Raw genomic sequence first — 27,014 nt, 5'->3', positions numbered from 1 at the left:
TCAGTGAACTTCCCCACAAAAAGCCACCATATGCAATGGTTGACACTGCCTCGCATTGACACATTCCCTTAAACAGGTTCACATGACATTGGATTCCAGGACTGGACCTCCCTTTCTTCTGTTCTGAAAAAAGAGTATCTCTCTCTGAGTAAGGGCAGCAATAGGTGCCTTTTTGCCCCTTTTCTGAGAATATGCGGCTCTCTCTTGTCTGCTTTTAGATGAGGCAGCCATTTTGTGTGATGCCACACTTCCATAGCAGCCATTTTGTGTCCGGCGCCCACGCCACTTAATAAAATAATAATAAAATTTTATTTATATCCCGCCCTCCACAGCCAAAGCCGGGCTCAGAGCAGCTAACAACAGTAAAATAATACAGCATTCTAAAATCAATTCATTATAAAATCAGTTCAAATCAAATTAATGGCAACCATAATGAAAATTCCAAGTGTGCCCACTAACTCGGAAAGGTTGGCTACGTACAGCCTCACTCCTAAAACTTGTAAAGCCCCCCACCCCAAGGGTCTGGATAGTTTTAGGTAGGTTGAATGGGGCTACATCAGCCTTCCCTCGCCGACTGCCCTTCAGCCCCAGACAGCCTGGCCAATGACCTAACCATCTAGAGGACACCAGGGTGGGGAAGGCAGGACTAGACGCTCCCAAAATCAACTGGTGGGTGACATAAATGGCCTTTCCTCCCTTCAGAACTTCCTACTTTGGCCCAGGGCTGCTGCTAGATATTTAAAGGGTTTACATGGCCCATGATTCAAATTTGTACAAAATTTGCTTATTCTACTCATTGATACAGGATGAGGCCTTCAGATGATGACTGGATGGCTCCCTGGCAATATACATTGCAGCAAGTCCAGCTGTTCTGTTAGCAGGTTTTTTTAAAAAAAAAGGAAAAAGAAAAAGGAGCGAAGACAGGCAATATGGTGCCCAGAGCCAAAGATCAGGCCTCATACCACTCCTACCGCGGGTGGGGGTATAATATTGTTTTTGTTTGTTACTATGCTATGCATTTTTGTGTTTTTGTATTGTAAACTGCCCTGTGATCCTCAAATGAGGCCAGGGAGGGCGGGATATAAATATAAATTATTATTAATATTAATATTAATTCAGGGACGCGGACTTATAAAAAATATTGGGGGGGGGCCCGGGAAAGCTCATGAATAATAAATAAGCTCATGAATATGCAAATAAAGTGGCTCCGGCCCTAAATAGGGCAAGCCACGCCCCCCCAGCCAGCCGATTGGCTGGCTGGGAGGTGTGGCCAGTCGGGATTCCCCTGTTCTCGCGGGGGCTGAAACCGCCAGGAGGAAGGAAATTCCCCCCGGCAGTGCCTTGGCAGTGGCGGTGGTGCTGTGAAGCAGCGAGGCAGGAGCCCCCACCCCCGGCGCTCTGCTGGAAGGGCGCCCGAGATTATTGGGGGGGCTGAGCCCCCCAAAAAAATTTTTTGAGGGGGCTCGAGCCCCCTCAAGCCCCATGGAGTCGGCGCCTATGTATTAATTTAATTAATTATTATTAATAACAACAACAACAACAACAACAATACTTCCAGTTTGTCTGGTTTTGGCCATTGTTGCTCATAGCTCCCAATGTAGGAGTTCAGCTTTGTGTCCATCCTGCGTTGCCAAATTCCTGTTCCTTCCAGTTCCAGTACCTTGCTTGTCTCCTAATTTTCTGTACAGAGCAAGGATGGGGATTCTGTGGCCATCGTGAATGTCCATGGGGGTGGGGTGGGGGGACACACAGTCGCTCTGCTCCATCAGATGAACTGTGATTCCCCAGATTCCCATTTTTTTATTTAAAAAAATAGTTATAAACTTTTAGCATTTGCATAACCTGAGATCTGAGGCAAAATGTCCAGGCACTTCCCCCCCCTCGTTTGTTTTTCAAGAAACCAGCCTGCTTCCACCTTTCAGTGTTTTTAGCCAATGAATGAAGCCACAGCAATGACTAAGATTTAGGAAAGCAGATCTAGCCAATTAGGGAAGGCTGAAGAGGAAAGCCCAATATAGACCCTTGCTTTGCTTTTAAGCATACAGTGGTACCTCAGTATATGAACAGTCCTGTTTACGAATGATTCGGTTTACAAACTCTGCAAAACTGGAAATAGTGCCTTGGTTTGAGAACTTTACCTCAGACTAAGAACGGAATCCAAACGGTGGAAGGCCTCATTAGGGAAAGCGCACCTCGGTTTAAGAACGGTTTTGGTTTAAGAACTGACATCCAGAATGGATTAAGTTTGTAAACCAAGGTACCACTGTATTCTGCTGGTCTTCCCTACTAGAGAAGTGATAGCTGCTCCATAGAGCAGTGTTTCCCAACCGGTGTTCCCCGGCACACGAGTGTGCCGTGAGACACCGGCTGGTGTGCCGCGAGATGCCTGGAGGGAGGCGGGCGAGTCGGGCGGCGAGAGGCGGGGCAGGGGCGGCGAGGAGAGGCCGCGCCTCCTGCTGCTGCCTGGCGCTCCTCCTCGCAGCCGGCAGCGCTGCCTGGGCGCCTCTGCGCGACTCTGTCTCGCTGGGTTTGGTCTCCCAGCAGAGACGGGTCACACGCGCCCCTCCCTCCCTCCCTCAGCCTGCGCGGAGGCGGATTGAGCGCAGCTGAGAGGAGCTGCCGAGGGAAAAAACGTTCACTTTTGTGCGTCCCTCCCGGCGTGACGCTGCACACTGACGTCACGGGGCGGGGCTTTAATGGTGGTGTGCCGCGAGATTTTTTTTTAGTACACAGGTGTGCCGTTGCCCAAAAACGTTTGGGAAACACTGCCATAGAGAACAAGTCAAATATCTAGGGTTTTATTGTAGCTATGACAGGGAAGCAGTGTGTCGACTCCAAAAAAAAAAGTAGCAGCAAAGTCAAGAACTCGTGTTCTTTCCAGCTAAAGCCTTATTTCCTACCCCCCAAAAAGTGTGATTTCCTTTTGACTTGATAAATATTTTATAAATTGCTCTGTTAATGCCAATGCAGATAAAAGTCCACTGTTACTATACCCATGTCGCAGAGAGCAGGACTGTGGCTGAGAGAAGGAGTGTTACGCCAGCCCAGAAAAGCAACCCAGTGTTGCTTTTGCTGAAGATGGGGAGGAGACAGAGTATGCCAATCCTAAAGCGTAGGCTGGCATTGTTAACCTGGCACTTTGGGGGTTCGTTTTTACGAGAACTGCAGTGAAGAGAGAGCTGTGAAGTTGACTGTAGCAGCAGTCCAATGAATTAATGGATGGAGACGGCGAAGGGAGCCTGGGAAATAACTGAAGGTTTCAGCAGTGAGTGGGAAGATGTCCTGATGCCAGGTCTGCCAACATATGGACCACAGGTTTACCCATTGAGAACCAACAGAGAGATAGACCTGAAATACAAAGGCCAGGACTACCCAGGTCCCACCATGGCTACGTCACTGTCACCAGGTCAATCAGTGTCAGGAATGAGCCAGCTCCTAGCGAAGGTTTGCAGCCAACTGCAGAAGGCAGCCATGAACAGAGAGACTTAGGTGTTAGACAGGCAGGGGAGAGCCGGCAGCTGCAGACTTCAGCTCTTGCTGACCTTGAAGGGCAGGCTGATAAGGCAGTAGCTGAGAGCAGAGTAGAACACAAAGCTTGCAGGAAGCCCAAACAGGTGCGAACAAACACACAGATAGCATGTTCAGAACAGGAAGAGGTTGGAGCTAAACCAATAAGTCCGAAGAGTCGGCGAATGGGAGGGCTACTAGACAGGAAGCAAAACAAGAGACGTAAGAGTCGTAAAATCAATATCTTCTGTCAACACCGGAAGAAATCTTCAGAAGGGTCATCTTGAGTGATGACTTTGTTAGAACCGTCCGGAGCTATCTGTTTGTTTTTGCAATAAATCCTCCTTTTTAATTACCTACGCTTACTGTGTTATCGGGCTGGGAACCTGGACTCCTGACAACCAGAAATGGTAGATGTCTGTTCTCTGGTGCTAGTTATGCTGATTGTCTATTTAAGAGTTTGGTTTTTTCTTGTGGGGCAACTCAGCTATGCTTTAGCTGAGATTCCTGCATAGCAGGGGGACTGGACGAGATGACCCTCTACAATTCTATGATTCTACAGTTTCCTTTGATTATTGCATTTCTCCCAACTGCTGCTTTAAGAATATTCCCAACATCAGGCTTCAGAGCCAACAGACCCTAGCTGGGACTCAACCAGCACTTTAAACTTTTAGAATTATTGTGCATTCCTCCCTTGGAACTTTCCACATTTGCTTCAAATGGCCCTGCTCTGAATTAGCCATATGTTCATTGCAATGGGCTAATGGGGAGCAAGCTTTGGAGGCTACTTCGATCAAATGCTTATATTTCGGATCAATTCCATTTAAACCCTAACCCAAATTTGTATGACCTGAAGACTGCCTTCACACCCCATTAACACACAACCTAGCACATTCAGAAAGGGAATCTAGGGGTGGTCTGTACTAGAAGAAACCATTTCCTCTATGTCATGGGTAGGCAAACTAAGGCCCAGGGGCCGGATCTGGCCCAATCGCCTTCTCAATCCGGCCCACGGACGGTCTGGGAATCAGCGTGTTTTTACATGAGTAGAATGTATCCTTTTATGCATCTCTGGGTTATTTGTGGGGCATAGGAATTTGTTCATCCCCCCCCCCAAAAAAATATAGTCCGGCCCCCCACAAGGTCTGAGGGACAGTGGACCGGCCCCCTACTGAAAAAGTTTGCTGACCCCTGCTCTACTTAGTATTTAATGAGGGCTATTCTGCACCATCAAGCAACTTTGTGTTTTATTCCTACAAGTCCTGATGTCGCGTTATACTTTTTCTGCTTGCGGACCATGTGCAACAAAGAACTGTAGGTGCACTTATGCTGTTCTCTTCCTCACCCCACCCCACGCCTTTCAAACTGTGTGATGTATGACCTCACTCATAATACGACCGTTCCTTGGGCTGCCTTTGTTTCCCAGAACTACACACCAATCGGCACTCTTTCAACAAAGCTTCACAAGATGGGAGGAGGCAAATACTGTATACAGATTAATACTAGACGTTTAAAAATGAGTCTGAGTTTAAAAGTCAAATGAGAGACTATATTCGAAATTATGCCAAAAACAAAGAAGAGTGGAACAGCATCTTTAAGCACGAGCTTAGATATACTATGCCAATCACACACTTGGAAATACTATGTAAAATATGTGGAGAAAACACAGCTTTTCAGAACAAAACCTTGAAGTGCCATCTTATTTTTAAAAAAGATCAGCAAAAGACTTATCTTGTTTGCAAAATACCCATCTGATATTTAACATGGTTCACCCTAGCAAAGTGCAAGCTCAACCACAGAAAATGACAGCTGCAGATTGGTCAGGATCATATAACTTGCCGGCTTCTGTTCTTACAACCCTTGCCATGATCCGCCATCAAAAGGCTCGCAGAGAGGAAGCTCAAAAATCAATCCCACCCTCTTCCCATCTTTCAGACTGCTGGGCAGAGACAGAAGCCAGGTGGATGAACCGGGTGTTATCCTAGCACATCTCTCCAAAGGTGGCGCTGGGCCTCCAACAACAAATTGCCTTCAGCATCCTAGAACAGGAAGCCCAAGGAAAATCCACATTCGGGTTCATTCTGTTGCTCTCCTAACTTTGGCAAGCTACATTTCTTTTACAAAAGCAGCATCTATGAGGATAGCCAGCTTGATGTTGCGGGCACATGTTGTAGGCCGACTCCCTTCCCTTTCTGGATGCAAATGGTCATGGAAACGGACTCCATTGTTTGCTTCCTGGGGAGAATTTCCCAGGGATTCCTGTACGGCTTGCCTGGACACCCCATGACATGTGAAGCCTATGTTGAAGCAGGAGAATGCTCCACTTTTCCAGAAAGGCTTTTCCAGAAAGCCTATGGGTTTTTCTTTTGTTTTGGTTTCAAAGAGAGGGGAACCCCACAGATCCTCCGCCCCCCATTTTAATCATGTAAGGTAAACAGTGCTTAACCAAAAAATAAATTAGGACCCCCCTCTCTCTCTGCTCCCACCTCCCATGGGATGGCTCCAGACAGCGCCCTCTAGCGAGCCCCCACCCCACAGAAATAGGTATTGCCAGCAACAAAGCGTCAATTTCCCTGCCGCCCTTCCCAATACAGTATTCGATTTTTGTCCCCATTTGCAGAGGGGAAACGCTGCAAAAAGCAACCCCGCTTTCGCGTGCATCCGTCCTGACTTTACCCCTACCCGGCAGCGCCGAGCCAATATAGGATTTTGTGGGGTGTTTTTTAAAAAGCAACCCAAAAACGCACATCTTCCCTTTGCTGTATTAAAAAACAACAACCCCAAACCCACGCCGATCTCCTGCTGCGGAGCGCAAGAAAGAAAAGGAAAAAAATCTAGGCACCGGCGGCAGCCTGTGAAGGAAAGGCTATAATTAGATGGGCAGATATTCTTAGCCCGGGGCGCGTTGGGTGGAAAGCTGCGTTGCGCACGGGAGACAGAGACGGAGACCCACAACCCCATGCAATCCTATGGCCCACCACGCTTGCAAAAAGGCTGGGGGTTATCCCAAAAGCGCAGGGCGCGCGGCAGGAGACACCCCCGCGCGGGCTACTCACACCACTAGCCTGGAGATGATCCAGGAGACCATGGCGCTGAGGGGCTCCGGTGACAGCAGCGGCGGCAGCAGCAGCAGGGAGTGGGTCCGCTTTCCCCCGCCCGGCTCGGAGCTGCCCGTCTGCCGTCGCGGGAAGAAGGAGCAGCAGCAGCAGCAGCAGCAGCGCCAGGCGCCTCAGCCATTCGGCATGCCCACGCCAGCGCGCAGCCTCACTGGGGAGCGGCCGGAAGCGGCCGAGGGCCGCACGAGCGCGGCTGGGAGGGCTGGGCGCGCGAGGGACTTCGCACCTGCCCTGATTCTGTGCGGAGCCTCTTTCATCATCCAACCAGGCCTTTGGTTGACCTGATCAACATCCCATACACTTTTTTATTTATTTTATTTTTTAAATAATGTTTATTAAAGTTTCACAAACAATGAAAAATTTCAAAATCTAAACATAAGAAAGACTACCAAAATGAAAAAAATACCAAACACAAAACACATAAAAAACACAGTTACGGTACAATAAAAAACAGTTAACAAAAGGAGGTAAGGAAAAAAGGAAAGGAAAGGAAAACCAAAAAAAACAAACAAAGCAGAAAATAGATTAGTATTTTCATATCTTATACTTCATTCACTAGTTTCTAGACCTCCTCACACCTCCCATTTTGTATTCCAGTTCAAATATTAAATTCAGCAAGTCCTTACCCTCTAGCATTTATCCTTTCTCAAGATATTAAAGGTAAAGGTAAAGGTACCCCTGCCCGAACGGGCCAGTCTTGACAGACTCTGGGGTTTGTGCGCCCATCTCACTCTATAGGCCAGGAGCCAGCGCTGTCCGCAGACACTTCCGGGTCACGTGGCCAGCGTGACAAAGCTGCATCTGGCGAGCCAGCGCAGCACACGGAACGCCGTTTACCTTCCCGCTGGTAAGCGGTCCCTATTTATCTACTTGCACTCGGGGGTGCTTTCGAACTGCTAGGTTGGCAGGCGCTGGGACCGAGCAGCGGGAGCGCACCCCGCCGCGGGGATTCGAACCGCCGACCTGACGATCGGCAAGCCCTAGGCGCTGAGGCTTTTACCCACAGCGCCACCCGCGTCCCTCCTCAAGATATTAACCTATTATAAATATCAATTTTCCAGTTATCAATCCTTTTTTACATTTTCTTAAAAATCTTTTTACCAATACCACTTATTTTCCATCAGACATCGTTTTAACATTCCTTAATTTTACAGTGCTTCTGCAGGTAGTCTTTAAATTTCTTCCAGTCTTCCTCCACCTACTCTTCTCCCTGGTCACGAATTCTACATCCCATACACTTTTAAAATGTGGCTCTTTTGTAGGGGATATTACTGAGCTTTTATTTTTATTTTATGTACTGTGAACCGCTCCGAGACCTCCGGGTATAGGGCGGTATATAAATTCAATAAATAATAATTAATAATAATATGCATCATAAGCCATATAGAGTAATTAACAAATCCTCAGTGAAACAATTACAACCTTTAAGCAAAAAAATAAGCTAAACATCACAATTATATAATCTATTCAACGATATTAACGGCATTAAAACATCAGCCAGAAAAATAAGCTAAGCACTTTTTTGTTTGCAAACTCTCTATCCATCCCATGACCAGTGTTTTTTCTTTCTTTCTGGGATACTCATTGGTACACAATACCAACATTTTTCCCCCCTAAAAGAAAAGCACTGGTTAAAAATGTGGCACTTACTGTAACAACTGAATGGTGAGAACCGGCATCTCTTTTTTTCTAGAATAAAAACACTGCCCATGACTCATAATCTTTCACACTACAGTGGTGCCTCGCAAGACGAAAAGAATCCGTTCTGTGATTCTCTTCGTCTAGCGGTTTTTTCGTCTTGCGAAGCAAACCCATTGACGGATTAGCGGATTAGCGCTATTAGCGGCTTTTAGCGGCTTTTAGCGGCTTATCGGATCAGCTGATAAGCGGCTTAGCGGCTTAGAAAAGGGGGGGGGAGAGGAAAAAAACCCGCAGGAACTCGCAAGACATTTTCGTCTTGCAAAGCAAGCCCATAGGAGATTTGTTTTGCAAAACACCTCCAAAACGGAAAACACTTTCGTCTAGCGAGTTTTCCGTCTTGCGAGGCATTCGTCTTGCGGGGCACCACTGTACAGTGGTACCTCGGTTTACAGATGCTTCAGGTTACAGACTCCACTAACCCAGAAATAGTACCTCAGGTGAAGAATTTTGCTTCAGGATGAGGACAGAAATCGTGCTCCGATGGCGCGGCAGCAGCGGGAGGCCCCATTAGCTAAAGTGGTACTTCAGGTTAAGAACAGTTTCAGATTAAGAACAGACCTCCGGAACAAATTAAGTACTTAACCTGAGGTACCACTGTATTCATCTCATTAACATATGTGTATGAATGATACCCACAGGCAGCAACTTCATCTGGCGGGAGGTGGGGCAGCACAGGTAAACCAACCGTCCCTTGATGGCAAACGGTCTCTCTGCCCTCACAGTGCTTCCTCTGAAAACAGTCCCTTGAAGAAGGATGTTGACAAGCTGGGACATGTGCAGAGGAGGACCACCAAAGATGATCAAGGGTCTGGAAACCAAACCTTATGAGGAACGGTTGAAGGAGCTGGGTATGTTTAGCTGGGGGGGGAGGAGACCGAGAGGATATATTATTGTTATTGTTGTTGTTTAGTTGTTTAGTCGTGTCCAACTCTTTGTAACCCCCTGGATCAGAGCATGCCAGGCACTTCTGTCTTCCACTGCCTCCCACAGTTTGGTCAAACTCATGCTGGTAGCTTCGAGAACAGTGTCCAACCATCTTGTCCTCTGTCGTCCCCTTCTCCTTGTGCCCTCCATCTTTCCCAACATCAGGGTCTTTTCCAGGGCTGATTTCCTTCAGAATGGATAGGTTTGATCTTCTTGCACCCCATGGGACTGTCAAGAGTCTCCTCCATGGAGGAGGAGGAGATATGATAGCTAAATATTGTGATATACCAATATATCACGATGTTTGAAATAATGATGAAACTACATAAAGGGGAACAGTAGGGCTGGGTGATGGCTGGTTTTCAACTTCACAATATAAGGTAAAGGTAAACGGACCCCTGACCATTAGGTCCAGTCGTGACCAACTCTGGGGTTGCGGTGCTCATCTTGCTTTATTGGCTGACGGAGCCGGCGTACAGCTTCTGGGTCATATGACCAGCATGACAAAGCTGCTTCTGATGAACCAGAGCAGCGCACGGAAACGCCGTTTACCTTCCCGCCAGAGAGGTACCTATTTATCTACTTGCACTTTGGCGTGCTTTCGAACTGCTAGGTTGGCAAGAGCAGGGACCGAGCAACGGGAGCTCACCCTGTCGTGGGGATTCGAACCGCCAACCTTCTGATCAGCAAGCCCTAGGTTCTGTGGATTAACCCACAGCGCCACCTGCGCCCCTATTGTCAGCTAAATATTGTGATATACCGCTATATCACGATGTTTGAAATAACGATGGAACTACGTCAGTACAGTGGTACCTCGGGTTACATACACTTCAGGTTACAGACTCCGCTAACCCAGAAATAGTACCTCGGGTTAAGAACTTTGCTTCAGGATGAGAACAGAAATCGTGCGGCGGCAGCGGGAGGCCCCATTAGCTAAAGTGGTACCTCAGGTTAGGAACAGTTTCAGGTTAAGAACAGACCTCTGGAACAAATTAAGTACTTAACCTGAGGTACCACTGTAGAGCCATAAGCTGACTTCACGGTTTCCCCCACATTGTGATTTTTGCCGGTGCCTGCTCTTGTGATGATGAGGCAGGGGAGAGCTGCGCTGGTAGAGTTAACAGGGGCTTGCAGGAATCGAGAGAGGTGATGTATGCTACAACAGCAGCAAGAATACTCATCGCAAAGTATTGGAAGACACAAGATCTACCCACCTTGGAAGAATGGCAGATGAAGGTGATAGATTATATGGGACTGGCAGAAATGACTGGCAGAATCCGAGACCAGGGAAAAGAGACTGCGGAAGAAGATTGGAAGAAATTTAAGAACTATCTTAAGAAACATTGTAAAATTAATGAGTGTTAAAATGATGCAGCTTTAGAAAGTAAGTGGTTTACAGCTGTAAAGATTAAGTTAAAAGAAAAGAAAGGTTAACAACTAGATAAAATTAAGGGTGAGGATTTGCTGAACTAAATATTTGAAATTGGAATGCAGAAAGGGGAGGTATGAGGAGGTCGGTGAAGTAAGTTTTAAGAAAATAAGGATCTGAAATAATACTTGTTTTTTCTTGTTTGTGTTTGTTTGTATTGTTGTGTTTGTTTATATAATTTGTGAAATTTTAATAAATATCTTTTTTTTTTTAAAAAGGAATCGAGAGAGGTGTTGGCTGGCTTCACGATTTCCCCCACATTGTGATTTTTGCACAGCACCTCCCCCATCACGATTCGCGATATATTGCCACGTCAAAAATCACGATACTGAAAAACCGTGAAGCCAGCCAATAACTCTACATAGCTCCATCCGTATGTCAGACATTGCGATTACATCGGTATATGCAGTGGCGTAGCATGGGGGGTGCAGGGGGAGCCGGCCGCACCGGGCGCAACATCTGGGGGTTAGGGTTAGGGGGCGCAAATCCACGGGTTAGGGGGCGCAAATTACTTGCCTTGCCCCGGGTGCTGACAAACCACGCTACGCCACTGGGTATATGTCAAGCATCAGAGGACTCAACTCCCACGGCAGGCTGCCAGAAGCAGAAACAAGGGGAAAGTCCTTACCGTTGTCTTTTATTCAATATTCAAAGGCATGGAAGAAAGAGGGAACAAGCTTGTTTTCTCCTGCTCTGGAGGGTAGCCAAACCAATGGCTTCAAGTTACAAGGAAGGAGATCCTGACTAACATTCAGGAAGAACTTTGTGACAGTCAGAGCTGTTCCACAGTGGGGCAGTCTCCCTTGGGAGGTTGTGGACTCTCCTTCCTTGGAGGTTTTTCACCAGAGGTTGGATGGCCACCTGTCATGGATGCTTTAGCTGAGATTCCTGGGGTCCCTTCCATCTCTACTATTCTGTGATTCTATAAAGCTTTGATGGCAGAACTAGGAGCAAAGATCTAGAGGCAAGTAGAGTAGACTGTGCTTTCTTCCCTGGCAGCAGACTGATACACACAAAAATGATGTTTCTTAGGATGCAATTCATGAAGCAGAGTCCCTTTTTTGTTTGTTTGTTTGTTTGTTTGTTTGTTTGTTTGTTTGTTTGTATGAATGAATGATTGCATAACAGACCGGATATATTTGTGGAAACAGAAAATAAGTGACATTCACACAATGACGACGTTCTTTGTTCCCCAGGACTCAGATCTGATGTATTTTGTATCTGACTTGCGTTGTCCGAGCAGATATGAGCCCAAATATGGAAATGCCCACATTCTACCTAAATATATATGCTGAAATTAATGAATGTATTGCTTGATTATAGCAGTCAGCTGACCTCTTTATCAACCAGGAGCACATTTGAGAGATATGCTTGTAGCACTTGCAGCAGAAAGTACAAGGCTTTGTAGAAGACCAAAAGTGATTTCGTTTTTCCCCACTAGGGGGAAACTTTGTCACATACCTTTCGTATGGGAACAAATAGCACTAGACAGGAAAGCGGGGGAATCTCCCAACTACAGTACTTAGATGACAAGGACAGCAAAAAATGCATTTGATGATACGTATTATTAGCATGGTGAATGCTGGTAATACCATACCAATACTGTACAACCCTGCAGCCGAATCAAATTACAACTGACTGCAGAAACTGGATTCTGTCGGCTGCCCGCAGGTTTTTCTCCCTGCATTCATAAGATGTTTTTGTCTTTGCAACAGAAACAAACGTAAGGGCATGCATAAAAATATCCTTTATTAATGTACACATAATAGTGCATACATTGGTATGCACACATTAAAACAAGCTACTGATTTACAAAGAGGATAAACTTGAGAAACTTAACTCATTTTTGTTAGGTTGATTAATAATAATAATAATAATAATAATAATAATAATAATAATAATAATTTATTTATACCCCGCCCATCTGGCTGGGTTTCCCCAGCCACTCTGGGCGGCTTCCAACTGAATAGTAAAAACAATACAGCATTAGACATTAAAAACTTCCCTAAAGAGGGCTGCCTTCAGTTGTCTTTTAAAAGTAAAATAGTTGTTTATTGCCTTGACATCTGCTGGGAGGGCGTTCCACAGGGCAGGCGCCACTACCGAGAAGGCCCTCTGCCTGGTTCCCTGTAACCTTACTTCTCGCAATGAGGGAACCGCCAGAAGGCCCTCGGCACTGGATCTCAGATATAGAGGGAGGAGAGCAGTATCGTGGCATTCATTACAAAGGGGTGAATGTCCTGCAGGCCTGTGGGAATCTACCGTATTTTTTGCTCTATTAGATGCACCAGACCATAAGACGCACCTAGTTTTTAGGGGAGGAAAACAAGAAATAAAAAAGCAATGCAAGGCATCCTGAGCTAAGAGGGATCGCTCCTCCATCTTCCCTCAGGAGGTCTTGTGGGGCAATCCCTGAAGCCAGAAGAGCAAGCGGGATTGGTGCGCACCGATCCCTCTTGCCCTCCTGGCTTCAGTGAAAGCAAGCCTACTGGCTCCCCCCCTCCCTTTAAAGGGAGCGCGACTCTTGGGGGGCTTTTCTGGGAGGTGGGGGAAGGGACAGAGCCGCACGCAGCTAAGCCAGAAGCTAGAACAGCTAGAGGGAGTGCTAGCTGTTCTGGCTTTTGGATAGCCCCACGAAGTCTCCGCAGGGCACGGGGATGAAGGCCCAACGTGCCTTGCATAGGCTTTGCGCGGCTAGGCCAGAAGCTAGGACAATGAGCGGGACCGCAACGCAGCGATCCAGCTCACTGCCCTGGCTTCATCCCCTGCCCACGAGAGGCTGCGTGCGGCTAAGGCTCCCCCAAAAGCCGCGCTCCCTTTAAAGAGTGCGCGGAGTGTGTGTCCAGATCTTGGGGGCTTTCCCCCTGGGAGCGCCATAATACGCACACACATTTCCCTACTTTTTAGGAAGGGAAAGGTGCGTCTTATAGAACGAAAAATATACCGTATTTTTCGCCCTATAGGACGCACCTTTTCCCCTCCAAAAATGAAGGGGACATCTGTGTGCGTCCTATGGGGCGAATGCAGGCTTTCGCTGAAGCGTGGAGAGCGAGAGGGGTCGGTGCGCACCGACCCCTCTCGCTATCCAGGCTTCAGGAAGCTATCAGCAAGCCTGGGGAGCCCGCGGGAGTTCCTGCAGGGCTCCCTAGGCTGCAGATAGCAGCCTGCTGCCCAGAGCGCGGGGCGTGCCGAAGCAGAGCACCCCGCGCTTCGGGCAGATATCCGCGGCTGGGGGGGGGGAGAGAAATTTCCCCCCCTTATTTCCCCCCCAAAAAACTAGGTGAGTCCTATGGGCCGGTGCATCCTATGGGCTGGTGCGTCCTATAGGGCGAAAAATATGGTACTTTGTTTTTTAATCGATCCCCAAGGCTCACCACCAGAAACCAAGTGCAAAATAGTGATCCGAGGGAGGAACCACTTAAAATCCGGCATATCTGAGCCACATGCTTAAGCCCAGGAGTGATTTCAGTATTAGGAATCACTGCATTCCTTTGACACATAAATCCATTTCCTTTTCCCTCAAGCTTCCTTCATGTTGGCATCTTGGCCTGGGTAGAGACCTTTTCATTATTGCTAATGTTAAAACAATTGTGAGTCGGAAACCATTATGGATCTACTGGAAATCATCTGGAAATCTTCCGGGAGATTCAGATCTACCTTCTGTTCACCTGTGGCCTACGCCCCTCAAATTTGTCACTCTGCGGTACGATTCATGTTCCTTTTGTGAATTCCAATCCTTCTGTTGATTACTTTTCCATGCAACGTAAATCTTGATGTATTTATGACTTTTTGCTGTACCTGCATATTGATTTCCTGTCATCTGCGCTACTCGAGCATGATTTGGAAAACTGGATGGTGGATCGTGACAGTGGTACCTCAGGTTACAAACGATTCGGGTTACAAACACTTCAGGTTACAGACTCCACTAACCCGGAAGTAGTGCCTCGGGTTAAGAACTTTACCTCAGGATGAAAACAGAAATCGCGTGCTGGCAGTGCGGCGGCAACGGGAGGCCCCATTAGCTAAAGTGGTACCTCAGGTTAAAAACAGTTTCAGGTTAAGAAGGGACCTCTGGAACGAATTAAGTTCTTAACCAGAGGTACCACTGTAATTTAATTGTGATATAAAAAGCTTTCTGGAAATGCATCCTTTGTTATTTAAAACTGCACTGTGCCTATGGCTTATTGTAATGTGACACCTCCATTTTGATGAGCTTTTGACTGGATTACCCGGCAAGCTTTTTTACAAAATCTTTAAGAATATAAATAAAAAACAGGTTTTATGTACCTAAAACTGCTTAGTGACACAGAGTTTTATTTTACTTGTACCATTTTGGATCCCCCCCCCCCCGTACTTTGCTGCCAGGCCTTTTTTACTATTTCAGTATAGACTTCTTCTTCTTCTTTTACATATAACTTTTACTTGCAGGAGATCAACTGTATTAAGCTAATCAGAACTACACTTTGTGGCTGAAGAGTTTATTTGGTTTTTAATAACTGGCAAGAGGTTTGTGTGTTCAGTCCACATACTTGAAAGAAACTACCAGCTCACCAGGGACTGCAGGAAAGTGTTAAAAACTGTTTATTAAAATCTAGTCATACTGTTTCAGAAATGTACATAACGCTGTTGTTGCAGGTACAGCCCGCAGAAGACAGTACGTAAAGCACAAGCTCGTTCAAATAGGTTTTTATTTTATTTTTTGTTTGAGAATACATATGCCATCCCTTCTCCATTCCCCAAGAGCGGTTTAGTGTTGGGCATAGGTTGACAGAAAAGTTAAAAATAATATCTCTGAAGGCAAACCCACAAAAAAATAGATATAGGAATATATACAGGAAAGACTTTTGAATGAAGTTTTGCACTGTTAAAAGGCGTGACAGGGCAGCCTGTGGAAAAATGCACCAAACTGCAAAGCCAGTCTACATTTAGCTACGGAGAGTCGCTAACCGCGACTGCATTGCTGCAATATCTTCTTCTTCATCTTCATCAACAACAGCTGCTGTAGCCCCTTCGGGCTCATGTTCTGGCAGGGCGTCGGTGACCTTACTGGGTGCTTTACCCAAGGCTCCTGCAAGAAAAGGCAAAGCACACTTGCAGTTGAAAAAGCAGTGCCAAAATATAAAGGCTCGACCCAGAACAATCCCAGAATTCTAAGCAGGGTGGGATTACCGTATTTTTCGCCCTATAGGAGGCACTTTCCCCCCTCCAAAAATGAAGGGGAAATGTGTGTGTGTCCTATGGGGCGAATGCAGGCTTTCGGTGAAGCCCGGAGAGCGACCCCTCTCGCTCTCCAGGCTTCAAGAAGCTCTCCACAAGCCTTGGGAGCTCCGTGGGAGTTCTCGTCGGGCTCCCATGGCTTGCGGATAGGAGCCTGCATCCCGAAGCAACCCTGCGCCCCGGGCTTCGTGCAGATATCGGGCAGCCCCACAAGCTCGGGGGACAGCGGGGAGGCGCAGCGCGCCTTCCCCCTGTTCCCTGACCTGGTTTGGAGGCTGTTCCCCGACCTGGTTTGGAGGCTGGCGCTGGGGAGAAGCGTGCTTCTCCCCAGCGCCAGCCTCACAAGCTCGGGGGACAGCGGGGAGGCGGAGCGCCGCCATCCCGCTGTTCCCCGACCTGGTTTGGATTCCCCGACCTGGTTTTGGGGGGGAAATAAAGGGGGGGGGTTTCTTTATTTGCCCCCCAAAAAACTAGGTGCGTCCTATGGGCCAGTGCGCCCTATGGGACGAAAAATACGGTAGGTGGGAGTGATTGCAATCACAAACTGCAAATAAGTCATAGAAACCACTGACAGGGCCTCATCCCCTCCCCGAGGACCAAAATATTATCAGTCTTGCTCCGCTTAGAAGAGCTCTGCTTGCTTGACAGTTCTGAATGACGCAATGTTAGGGAGAAAATGAAGTTTCTTTTAGAATTCCTGCTCCATGATTGCAGTCATGCGATTTTTGTCTATCACATGACAGTATATGTTTTGACTCCATGGAGTGGGAAGTGACGGAGACAAGATGTTTGTGTTACTGTGTTCCGTGAAGTGGGACTATTGTCATTGTCCTTTGTTCTTTCTCTCTTTGCTGTCTGATGCTAGAGAGAGAGGGAGCCATGTTGCAGTGCTCCGTGTGTGTTTATATGTAAATAAAGTAGATTAGCCAAAATGCTGATTTGTTGAGGTCTGTCACGCTAGCTGCGAAGACTCTGCAGATCCCTAAGTGTGCCAATGTCTGTTGGCATCGGTCGCTGTGATGTTTGAGTAGAAGAAAGTTTTTGAAGCCCCCAAATGAAAGACCAGGAGGGAGAGAACATGCCAGTTGGGCATGTGTCTCTGCCAGCATCCTACTCGAGTGTAGGACGAGCTCCTGAAAGTTTCTGTGCCGCCATGACGGAGTCCCTAAAATGGGCTCCGCTTTTTCATTGCTCTGAGCTCTCTGGAGAACCAGGGAGAATTCAGGCATGATAGCTATCAACCACTCAGGCCATTCCCTCAGTCTAGAGGCTAAGCAAGGCATCTAATAGAACTGGCCAGACACAGCAGATTCTCTCCCAGCCAACGGATTCCTTCTCAGTAACCCATGTGGATCTGCCAGTCTTCAGAGGTAGGTTGTTTCAATAGGCTCCACCACTGTTAAGGGAAGGACTGAAGAAGACCCAACCCTAGCCGACAAGGATCGGCCATGGCAGCAGAACCAGATTAAGCTTCTTCATCATCCTGTCTACCACAAAACTTTGCCAAGGGTCCAACTTTTCATACCAAGTGGGCCGCAAGAGCACTTCAACCTGGAACCCACAGGCAGCACACTGTCTTGTCGTGTGGGAGGTGGAGGGGAGAGCAAGGCCAACATCTGACACCCATCACTCAGCCCCCCCAAAGTTGGGTAAGCAAGGCGCTGGGCTTTGGGAAGGAGGTGCAAGGCTCTGGTAGGGTCCTAAAGGTAAAGGGTATAGGGACCCCTGACCATTAGGTCCAGTCGTGACCAACGCTGGGGTTGCGGCGCTCATCTCGCTTTATTGGCCGAGGGAGCCGGCGTACAGCTTCTGGGTCATGTGGCCAGCATGACTAAGCCGCTTCTGGTGAACCAGAGCAGCGCACAGAAACGCCGTTTACCTTCCCGACAGAGCGGTACCTATTAATCTACTTGCACCCTTTTGAACTGCTAGGTGGGCAGGAGCTGGGACTGAACAACGGGAGCTCACCCCGTCGCGGGGATTCGAACCGCCAACCTTCTGATCAGCAAGTCCTAGGCTCTGTGGTTTAACCCACAGCGCCACCCGCATCCCCTCTGGTAGGGTCCTAGGGCCCTCCCATCTCCTTCCGAAAGCTGGGAAAGTGCTAACTAGGGTTTGGGAAGGAGACAGGAGGACTCTAGGACCCTGTCAAAGCCCCCATCTCTCCTTCCCGGCTTTGGGAAGGCAGTACAAATACAAGCAAATACAAGACATGCTGGCCAAGGAACCATTGGGAGTGCACTTCAAGACTCCCAATGGTTTATTTGCTGCCAGGTCTTTATCTACCCTACATACACATATACAGTGGTGCCTCGCAAGACGAACGCCTCGCAAGACGAAAAACTCGCAAGACGAAAGAGTTTTCCGTTTTTGAGTCGTTCCACAAGACGAATTTCCCTATGGGCTTGCTTCGCAAGAAGAAAGCCCATAGGGAAATCTCCGGGGACCTCTTTAAAAATGCTGGCAGTCGGGAGCAAAGACTTTCGCCCACCGCCGGCCTTCAGAAGAGATCCTGGACCTCTTCTGAAGGCCGGCGGTGGGCAAAAGTCTTTGCTCCCCCCCGCCTGCCTTCCCGGGACAGCAGAGACTTCTCCGCTGTCCTGGGCGATCTTAAAATGCTGGCGGGCGGCAGCGAAGCCTTCGCTGCCGACCCCCAGCATTTTAAAATCCCCCGGGACAGCGGAGACTTCGCTGCCGCCCGCCAGCATTTTAAAATCACCCCGGGACAGCGGGGGTTTTTAAAATGCTGGCGGGCGGCAGGAAAGCCCTCCTGTCCCCGGAGCTTGCGAGGCGGGAGGTGGGGAGAAGGGCTTTTCTTCCCACCGCCAGCCTTCAGAACAGCCTTCTGAAGGCTGGCGGTGGGAAGAAAAGCCCTTTCCCCCCCCCCCCAGCCTTCAGAAGAGGTCGGGGGACAGACTGTCCCCGGACCTGGTCTGAAGGCAGTTTCCATAGGAACGCATTGATTGATTTTCAATGCATTCCTATGGGAAACCATGCTTCGCAAGACGAAAAACTCGCAAGAAGAAAAAACTTGTGGAACGAATTAATTTCGTCTTGCGAGGCACCACTGTATGATGTCTGGAAAACAGCCTTGCGAGCTAAATTTTGACTGCTGTCTAGCCTAGTTAGGCTCATGGTTTGGAGGTTCCCCACCACTGGACTAGGTGGGAGAACTGGAAGATGAAACAGCCATTTAACTTCACTTCCTGAAACATAACGAAGACTCAAGAGAATGCTTAAAAGCGGTGGCATATAACTCCAGGGTTTCATTTGCTCAGCAACACCTGTTCAGAGTCAAGCTTCCATTTAATATTACAGGAGAGCTGGCGCTGCAAATGAAGGTGGCCAGTTTTGCCAACAATAAAAAGTAGGACATGGCACATACGTTTATCTATAGACACTTGTGCACACTTCCACTCACCAGCTGTAAGGTCAAACAAAATTTTGTCGATCTCCATTTCTGCTTCCTCTTCCATCTCTTCTTGGTCTTCCATACCTTCAAAAGTATCCTCCAGCATGTCTTCGATAATACCTGCCTAAAGAAAATGTAAATGATGGAAAATTAAGTTATTTGTATATACAGACCAGGATCATACACATGTAGACCTGGAAATTGGGCCCTAGTTTTCAGCCACAGCTTGGACTGTCCCAACAAACAATTGCATGAAGCTAAAAAAATAAATAAATCCAGAGAGACAACGAAAATTTGACAACTGATCTCCTTCGGACTGATGTTCATGTGGCCTCATCTGGCAAAGAGAAGGCAGGAGCCAGGAGATCAACAAACAAGGCAACAGGGTAACAGTGATCTGAAGCAGGTACTATCTCTTACATGCTAGACTGCTTTCCTTGCTACCATTTTACACAGCCAGATCATACAAAAAAGAATTAAGAGAGTAATCTTACCTTCATCATTTCTTTGGACAGCTCCCGCATTGTAGCCTGGATTTCGGGGATCTTTACTAAGTTTTGCATGGCTTTCATGACTTCTGAGCTCTTTTGTAATGAGCCAGCCACTCTCAGGACAGCTGTCAAGAGAAGTCATGGAAGACTTTAGATTAAATTCAGACCAGCAGAACATCAGCTTGGGCTGTTCCCTGCCATCAGTTCAAGGTTCCTATTCAATTCAGAGGGGAGTTGAGGGTACCTAAGATTACAAGATGTCCACCTTTTCTCTCAACCTGATAGAAACCCAACAATAAGAGGGTGCATAAAGAACAGTGTAATATTTTCCTCTCTGCTTCTGAAAAAGACCCCTAAAGATTTTCTATGGTAAGGATGTGATCAGAGGCCTGCAATGTTACATCAAGGATTATCTGGTCCAGCATCTTGCTTGTGACGCATTCAAGTACAGTGGTACCTCGGGTTAAGTACTGTATTTTTTGCTCTATAAGACTCACTTTTTCCCTCCTAAAAAGGTGTGTGTGCATCTTATGGAGCGAATGCAGGCTGCACAGCTGTCACAGAAGCCAGAACAGCAAGAGGGATCCCTCTTGCTGTTCTTGCTTCTGAGATTCAGAATTTTTTTTTTCTTGTTTTCCTCCTCCAAAAACTAGGTGTGTCTTGTGCATCTTATAGAGAGAAAAATACGGTACTTAATTCGTTCCGGAGGTCTGTTTTTAACCTGAAACTGTTAACCTGAAGCACCACTTTAGCTAGTGGGGCCTTCTGCTGCTGCTGCGCCGCCGGAGCACGATTTCTGTTCTCATCCTGAAGCAAAGTTCTTAACCTGAAGCACTATTTCTGGGTTAGCAGAGTCTGTAACCTGAAGCGTCTGTAACCTGAAGTGTATGTAACCTGAGGTACCACTGTATACAAATCCTTCCAAGGCCGCTTGATTTTTGTAAAAAAACAAAAAACAAACCTGTGATGATTAAACCACAAGAAGGCAATATCACATGACACTGTATCCAATGGTGGCTTTATTTGTACATAACACTGCAAGAATGAGGAAGCAGGTGGGTGCCTGGAGCAAAAGATCACAGTCACTTTGCTCCACCCTAGTCCTGCTGCCGCCAGAGCCAAGCTATGTGTGGCCTAGCCTTGCATGCAAACCTGACCTCGTGGTTTGCCTCCCTAGCTCTTTTATTTGGAGTGACATAAGCTACAAGTTGAGGTTCATGCAGAACGCCACCGAACTGCAAGGAAAAGTGCTCATCCTCTACAAAACCTTAGTTACCTTCCAAAGCTCCGCAGACCTCCAATGTGTAGCAAGGTGGAAGACTTTTGGGAGAGCGCTTTTCTAAATGGGAAGTCCTGGGTTGAATACTGCTATCATGTGGAAAGAAGAGGTGTACTTTCCTACAACTTGCTTCTTTATTCAAACATTACTGACCTTTGCTACCTTTGTGGGGCTACCTTTGAAGGTGACCCGGAAACTACAACCAATCCAGAATGCGGCAGCTAGACTGGTGACTGGGAGCGGCCGCCAAGACCACATAACACTGGTCTTGAAAGACCTACATTGGCTCCCAGTACGTTTCCGAGCACAATTCAAAGGGTTGGTGCTGACCTTTAAAGCCCTAAATGGCCTCGGTCCAGTATATCTGAAGGAGCGTCTCCACCCGCATCGTTCTACCCGGACACTGAGGTCCAGCACCAAGGGCCTTCTGGCAGTTCCCTCACTGCGAGAAGCCAAGTTACAGAGAACCAGGCACTCGCCCTGTGGAACGCCCTCTCACCAGATGTCAAAGAGAACAACAACTACCAGACTTTTAGAAGACATCTGAAGGCAGCCCTGTTTAGGGAAGATTTTAATGTTTGATGCATCACTGTATTTTAATATTTTGTTGAAACCCACCTAGAATGGCTGGGGAAGCCCAGCCAGATGGGCAGGGAATGAATGAATGAATGAATGAATGAATGAATGAATAAATACTATTGCTACAGCCCAGCATAAACATAAATCTATGGTGTGAACTGTTTAGTCCTCCAGTCTTCACAACAGTCTTCTATTTCTTTCTGTATTGTTGACCCTTGATCATTTTATGCTCATTTGGTCTAATGAGGTTCAAAGCCTTTATTTCCAAGCATCATTTTATTCCACAGTCTTCTACGGGAGAGAAAGACTGCTGCAGCATTGCACCACAGCTCAGCTTCAGCACGGATTGCTTGAGGTGGGAGAATTCTGGATAAATGTTTGTCCAGGGCCCCCTTTGCACATGCACCTGGCACTGTGAGAAGAGCTTCTGCAAGGTGTGAGCCTGTGCTTCAGGGGAATATAGCTGAATAACACAGCTTGGTGGACAAAGACTATTGCATGGGTATTCCCTAGCCCACTGCTACCCTTTCATGTGGTTAGAGTAGTACCAAAAGAATAAGATGATAGATAGATAGATAGATAGATAGATAGAGAGAGAGACAGACAGACAGAGGATAGCTTTCTTTTGTATTCAGTTGCCTGTCTGATTTGGTGGAAGAGAAATTGAAGTACAGTGGTGCCCCACAAGACGAATGCCTCGCAAGACGGAAAACGCACTAGACGAAAGAGTTTTCCGTTTTGGAGGTGCTTCGCAAAACAAATTTCCTATGGGCTTGCTTCGCAAGACGACAATGTCTTGCGAGTTCCTGCTGGTTTTTTTTCCTCCCCCCCTTTTTCTAAGCCGCTTATCAGCTGATCCGATCAGCAGATAAGCCGCTAAAAGCCGCTAATAGCGCTAATCTGCTAATCCTTCAATGGGCTTGCCTCGCAAGACGAAAAAACCGCTAGACGAAGAGAATCACAGAACGGATTCTTTTCGTCTTGCGAGGCACCACTGTAACCATTTTGTTCCATCATGACAGGTGCTGCTGTGGAAGCCCAACTCCTTACCCAGCTGATTCTTCATCCCCATCAGCACTGAATTCATGTGGGCTTTGGAGGCGTAGAGTTTGCTCACAGCTTTCCGCGAACGAATCATCTCCTTTGCCAGGACCACGCAAACGTCTTTCTGACCCTTTTTGGCGGCATCTTTGATGGATCTTTTTACCTTTTCCTCTTCTCGCTGAATATCTACAATGCAAACAAGAGTAAATGGCGATGGCGGAAGCTTGGGGCTTTAAAAATGAGCCGTGATTTTCCTTGGCGTGTGAATACTACATAGGAGAGGAGGAGAGGGACTCATCTGTCACCTCAGTCCCCCTACACTAGCGGCCAAGGACTTAAGAAGACCTTTCTGAACGAAAGGCAATGTTGGGGGGGGGGGGGCTCTGAGAACATGCATATATTGGCTGCTCTCATCTGGGGCAAAAGTCAACCAAAATTTGGTAGCTGCTAAGGTTCTACCTTACTTCCCAAGAAGTGAAGTCTTGTCCTTGACCTCAAATGGCAGCTCCAAACCTTTGAGTGAACTGTGTCTCGGATCAGGCATAGGCAAACTTGGCCCTCCAGATGTTTTGGGACTACACAGCCTGACTCCCTCCCTCGGCAATCTTCGCGGAGCTCTGGCCCAATGGTTGCCAGTGGCTTGAATTAATTAATTTTATAATGAATGATTTTAGAGTGTTGTTTGTGCTGTACTTTTGTACTGTTTTATTGTTGTTAGCCGCCCTGAGCCCGGATTCGGCTGGGGAGGGCGGAATATAAATAAAATTTATTATTATTATTATTATTATTATTATTATTATTATTATTATTATTATTATTATTATTATTACAATTCCCATCGTCCCTGACCACTGGTCCTGTTAGCTAGGGATGATGGGAGTTGTAGTCCCAAAACATCTGGCGGGCCGAGTTTGCCTATGCCTGTCTTGGATTGTAAGTCAATCAGTATTTCCTACTTGCCAGATGTAAGTTCCAATCTTAGTATAATATACTCAGCAACAGTTGCTGACAAATATTCCTGCCAATGAACAGCTTGGGGTAGAAAGTGACATTTTTATATTTTATTTTATTACAAATGTCAAACAATAAATAACCCACATTACACTTGCTTGCACTGTGTGATGGGAGGAATTCAACTGAAGAGGAAGGGCTCTTAGAGAGGTGGTTTGTGGGTAGAGCATCATTCAAGTAACTAGTCGTACCTTGGCTCTTGGACGAAATCCATTCTGGAAGTCCGTTCGACTTCCGAAACGTTCTAAAACCAAGGCGCAGCTTCCGATTGGCTGCAGGAGCTTCCCGCACTCAAGCGGAAGCCGCGTCAGACGAAAAACGTTCAAAAACCGGAACACTTACTCCCAGATTTTCGGCGTTCAGGAGCCAAAGCGTACGACTACCAAGGCGTTCGAGAACCAAGGGACGACTGTACTAGTAAACCATGCTAATGATATGTTTGCAACCATTGGGGGACAGTTACGACAACTTCGTATATATTTCCTTATTGAAAGGCTTGGATAACTTGCTATACATGTAGCTTTGTGTAAAGGTTCCTACTGGCAGCTGCTTCCATTTTAAATATTTCAAGCCCAGTCAACTAAACACCTTCCATACAAAGGGCCACCAGGAAATTCCCCTGCAAAAGTGCCACTCCAATGAATGGGAGCTGAGTGCTGGCACAGCCTGCATTCATTTCAAAGGGGCTTGCAGAGGAGAACTTTCTAGAGGATGGTGCCCCCAGTATTTCAGGCAGGGGGTGCCTGGACTGAAATTTTGAAGCTTGCTTCCTCTGCTCCCTTCTACTTCTAAGGAAATGCAACGGAATCATCAAGAAACCAATTAGGGTCCAGCTGAGGTCAAAACAACAACCGCATAAGGCCTATCCCACATGAACTTTAAACTGATATTCAGTCAAGCTTGCAAAAATATATCATTTGCCAGACAATAAGTGTTGGAAATGTAAAGAAACTGAAGGAATATTCTTTCACCTATGGTGGACGTGCCCAAGGGTTAAGGCTTTCTGGGAAATGATATATAATGAACTAAAAAAGGTATTTAAATATACCTTCCCTAAGAAACCAGAGGCCTTCCTTTTGGGCATTGTTGGCCAGAGGGTGCTAAAGGAGGACAGAACTTTCTTTATGTATGCGACAACAGCAGCAAGAATACTCATCGCAAAGTACTGGAAGACAGAAGATTTGCCCACTCTGGAATAACGGCAGATGCAACTGATTGACTACATGGAATTGGCAGAAATGACTGGCAGAACCCGAGACCTGGGAGAAGAGACAGTGGAAGAGGACTGGAAAAAATTTAAGGACTATTTGCAAAAATATTGTAAAATGTATGAATGTTAGAATGATGCAGGATACAAAGACAACATGGCATTAGTAACCCAGTTGAAAGAAATATGAAAATAATTGAACTATAAGAACAAAGATGAAATTTGAATAATATTATGTCAAGTTTAAATATCTAGATATTTGATAATAAAGGGTAAAATTGGAGACATAATAGTTGAAATGTTTAACTTAAAACAAACTCTGAGAGAAGGTGAAGCATTGCTGAACATGATTTGGTAAATGGGAACACAGGAAAGGGAGATGTGAGGAGGTCAAGAAAGAGGGTTATGGAAATTTGGTTTAACTATGTTGTATGTTTTATGTCTGTATTTTTGTATTGTACTGTTTTTTGTTTTGTGTGACTTTGTGCCGTGTTGTTTTCTTTGTTTTTTATTGTGAAAATTTAATAAAATATCTTTAAAAAAATAAATAAACTGATATTCAGATCCCGCATACAAACACTGCTTTGACTGATATTTTCTCTTGATATAAGCCCCCCCTCCCTCATATTTCCCAAGCAAAGAACAAGCATCTTCTAATCCCTTGCAGATGAATTTAGTGGTCACTGAAGAAGCCACCATGGGCTGCCTGATAAAGGCCAGCACAGTTTGGGTGCTGATTTTTGCATTATTGGGTCCAGGAGTGCCAACTTGAATAAAATGGGGGGGGGGGCAGGTAAGCCCCACTCCATATAATCAATCGCATGATGCGGCACATGTATACCATTTGAATGGCAATGCCTACCAATTTTGGGGGGGCCAGCCCCTCAAATATTTTTTTTGGGGGGGGCAAGGGACCTCAATCCCTAGGAGTTGGCTCCTTTAACTGGGTCACAGGTTGCACTGGGAACATTCGAATCAGGGAGCCCTCCGTCAAAGGAAGTGTGCTGGTGTGTGGAATAATAAATAGCTATACAGTGGTGCCTCGCAAGACGAAAAGAATCCGTTCTGTGATTCTCTTCGTCTAGCGGTTTTTTCGTCTTGCGAAGCAAGCCCATTGAAGGATTAGCAGATTAGCGCTATTAGCGGCTTATCTGCTGATCGGATCAGCTGATAAGCGGCTTAGAAAAAGGGGGGGGGAACCCCGCAGGAACTCGCAAGACATTGTCGTCTTGTGAAGCAAGCCCATAGGAAATTTGTTTTGCGAAGCACCTCCAAAACGGAAAACCCTTTCGTCTAGCGGGTTTTCCGTCTTGCGGGGCACCACTGTATAGCATAGTTCCCCACTGATATGTTAACCATTTGCTGTGGGATCCAACCATACAAAAGCAGAACCCACACCATACAAGCAGCTCCTAGATGTCATCAGAGCTGTGTCTGGGCATAAAGCTATACACCATTTAATTGTGTTCTATATGCTGAAGTTTATTAAAAACATTTAAAATCTTACTGGTGCTTATTTGGGGTATCTGAAAGAAGAGCAATTCAGAGAAAACCCAAGAGAATACAGACCTCTAATCTGTCTATCAATCACCCTCATTTCTTTTCGTATCTTCAATGACCACTCATTGACCTGAAAAAGAAAGATAGGAGATTTGAAACTGTGCCCTGCCCAGAGGTTGCAGATGTGGCCCAGCGAGTTAGGTAGTGCCAACCGAATGATCAGTGCTGTTTGGATAGGGGTCATTGAACCCAGGGCAACTGATAGTATTGATCATGCCCATAGATCCTGATATAAAGCTGCAACATGTCGCTGGTTCCTGAGAACAAGTATCTGTGGGTCAGGGCTTTTGATTATTAGCCCGATAGTCAAACTGACTGACACGTACACATTACTGACGGACAACATGAGAGAGGATTTTAATAAAGGCAAATGAGCAACTCTGTATATGGTGAGCCTAATGTCGTTAAATATGAAACATTACTTGAAGAAATTTGGAATTATCAACACATTTGTGGCTGTAATCAACTAACATTTACTCAGAGTAAGGTAAAGGTAAAGGGACCCCGACCATTAGGTCCAGTCGTGGCCGTCTCTGG

The 27,014-nt window shown here is 46.6% G+C and overlaps 2 protein-coding genes across 5 annotated transcripts in view; both read right to left on the bottom strand.

Moving 5' to 3' along the window:
• The window catches only part of REEP1 (receptor accessory protein 1), an 82,152-nt gene extending 75,360 nt beyond the window's left edge, over positions 1 to 6,792 (bottom strand). For 2 of the 3 annotated variants that reach the window (XM_081166791.1, XM_081166792.1), the window contains exon 1: positions 6,564 to 6,792. In XM_081166791.1, coding sequence (XP_081022917.1) covers positions 6,564 to 6,595 — 32 coding nt within the window. In that variant the 5' untranslated portion in view covers positions 6,596 to 6,792. The remainder of the gene's footprint in view (positions 1 to 6,563) is intronic. The other variant, XM_081166793.1, reaches the window with a different exon arrangement.
• An 8,555-nt stretch (positions 6,793 to 15,347) lies between these two features.
• The window catches only part of LOC308571065 (charged multivesicular body protein 3), a 33,533-nt gene continuing 21,866 nt past the window's right edge, over positions 15,348 to 27,014 (bottom strand). For both annotated transcript variants that reach the window (XM_081166377.1, XM_081166376.1), the window contains 5 exons: positions 26,487 to 26,547; positions 22,706 to 22,885; positions 19,801 to 19,922; positions 19,316 to 19,430; positions 15,348 to 15,745 (listed from right to left, as the gene is read on the bottom strand). In XM_081166377.1, coding sequence (XP_081022503.1) covers positions 15,603 to 15,745; positions 19,316 to 19,430; positions 19,801 to 19,922; positions 22,706 to 22,885; positions 26,487 to 26,547 — 621 coding nt within the window. In that variant the 3' untranslated portion in view covers positions 15,348 to 15,602. The remainder of the gene's footprint in view (positions 15,746 to 19,315; positions 19,431 to 19,800; positions 19,923 to 22,705; positions 22,886 to 26,486; positions 26,548 to 27,014) is intronic.

The sequence above is a fragment of the Podarcis bocagei genome (genome assembly GCF_964188305.1).
Source record: "Podarcis bocagei genome assembly, chromosome: 13".
NCBI classification, from domain to species: Eukaryota; Metazoa; Chordata; class Lepidosauria; order Squamata; family Lacertidae; genus Podarcis; species Podarcis bocagei.
Note: the sequence above shows the minus strand (reverse complement) of the source record. Positions and strands in the feature narration are given on the sequence as shown.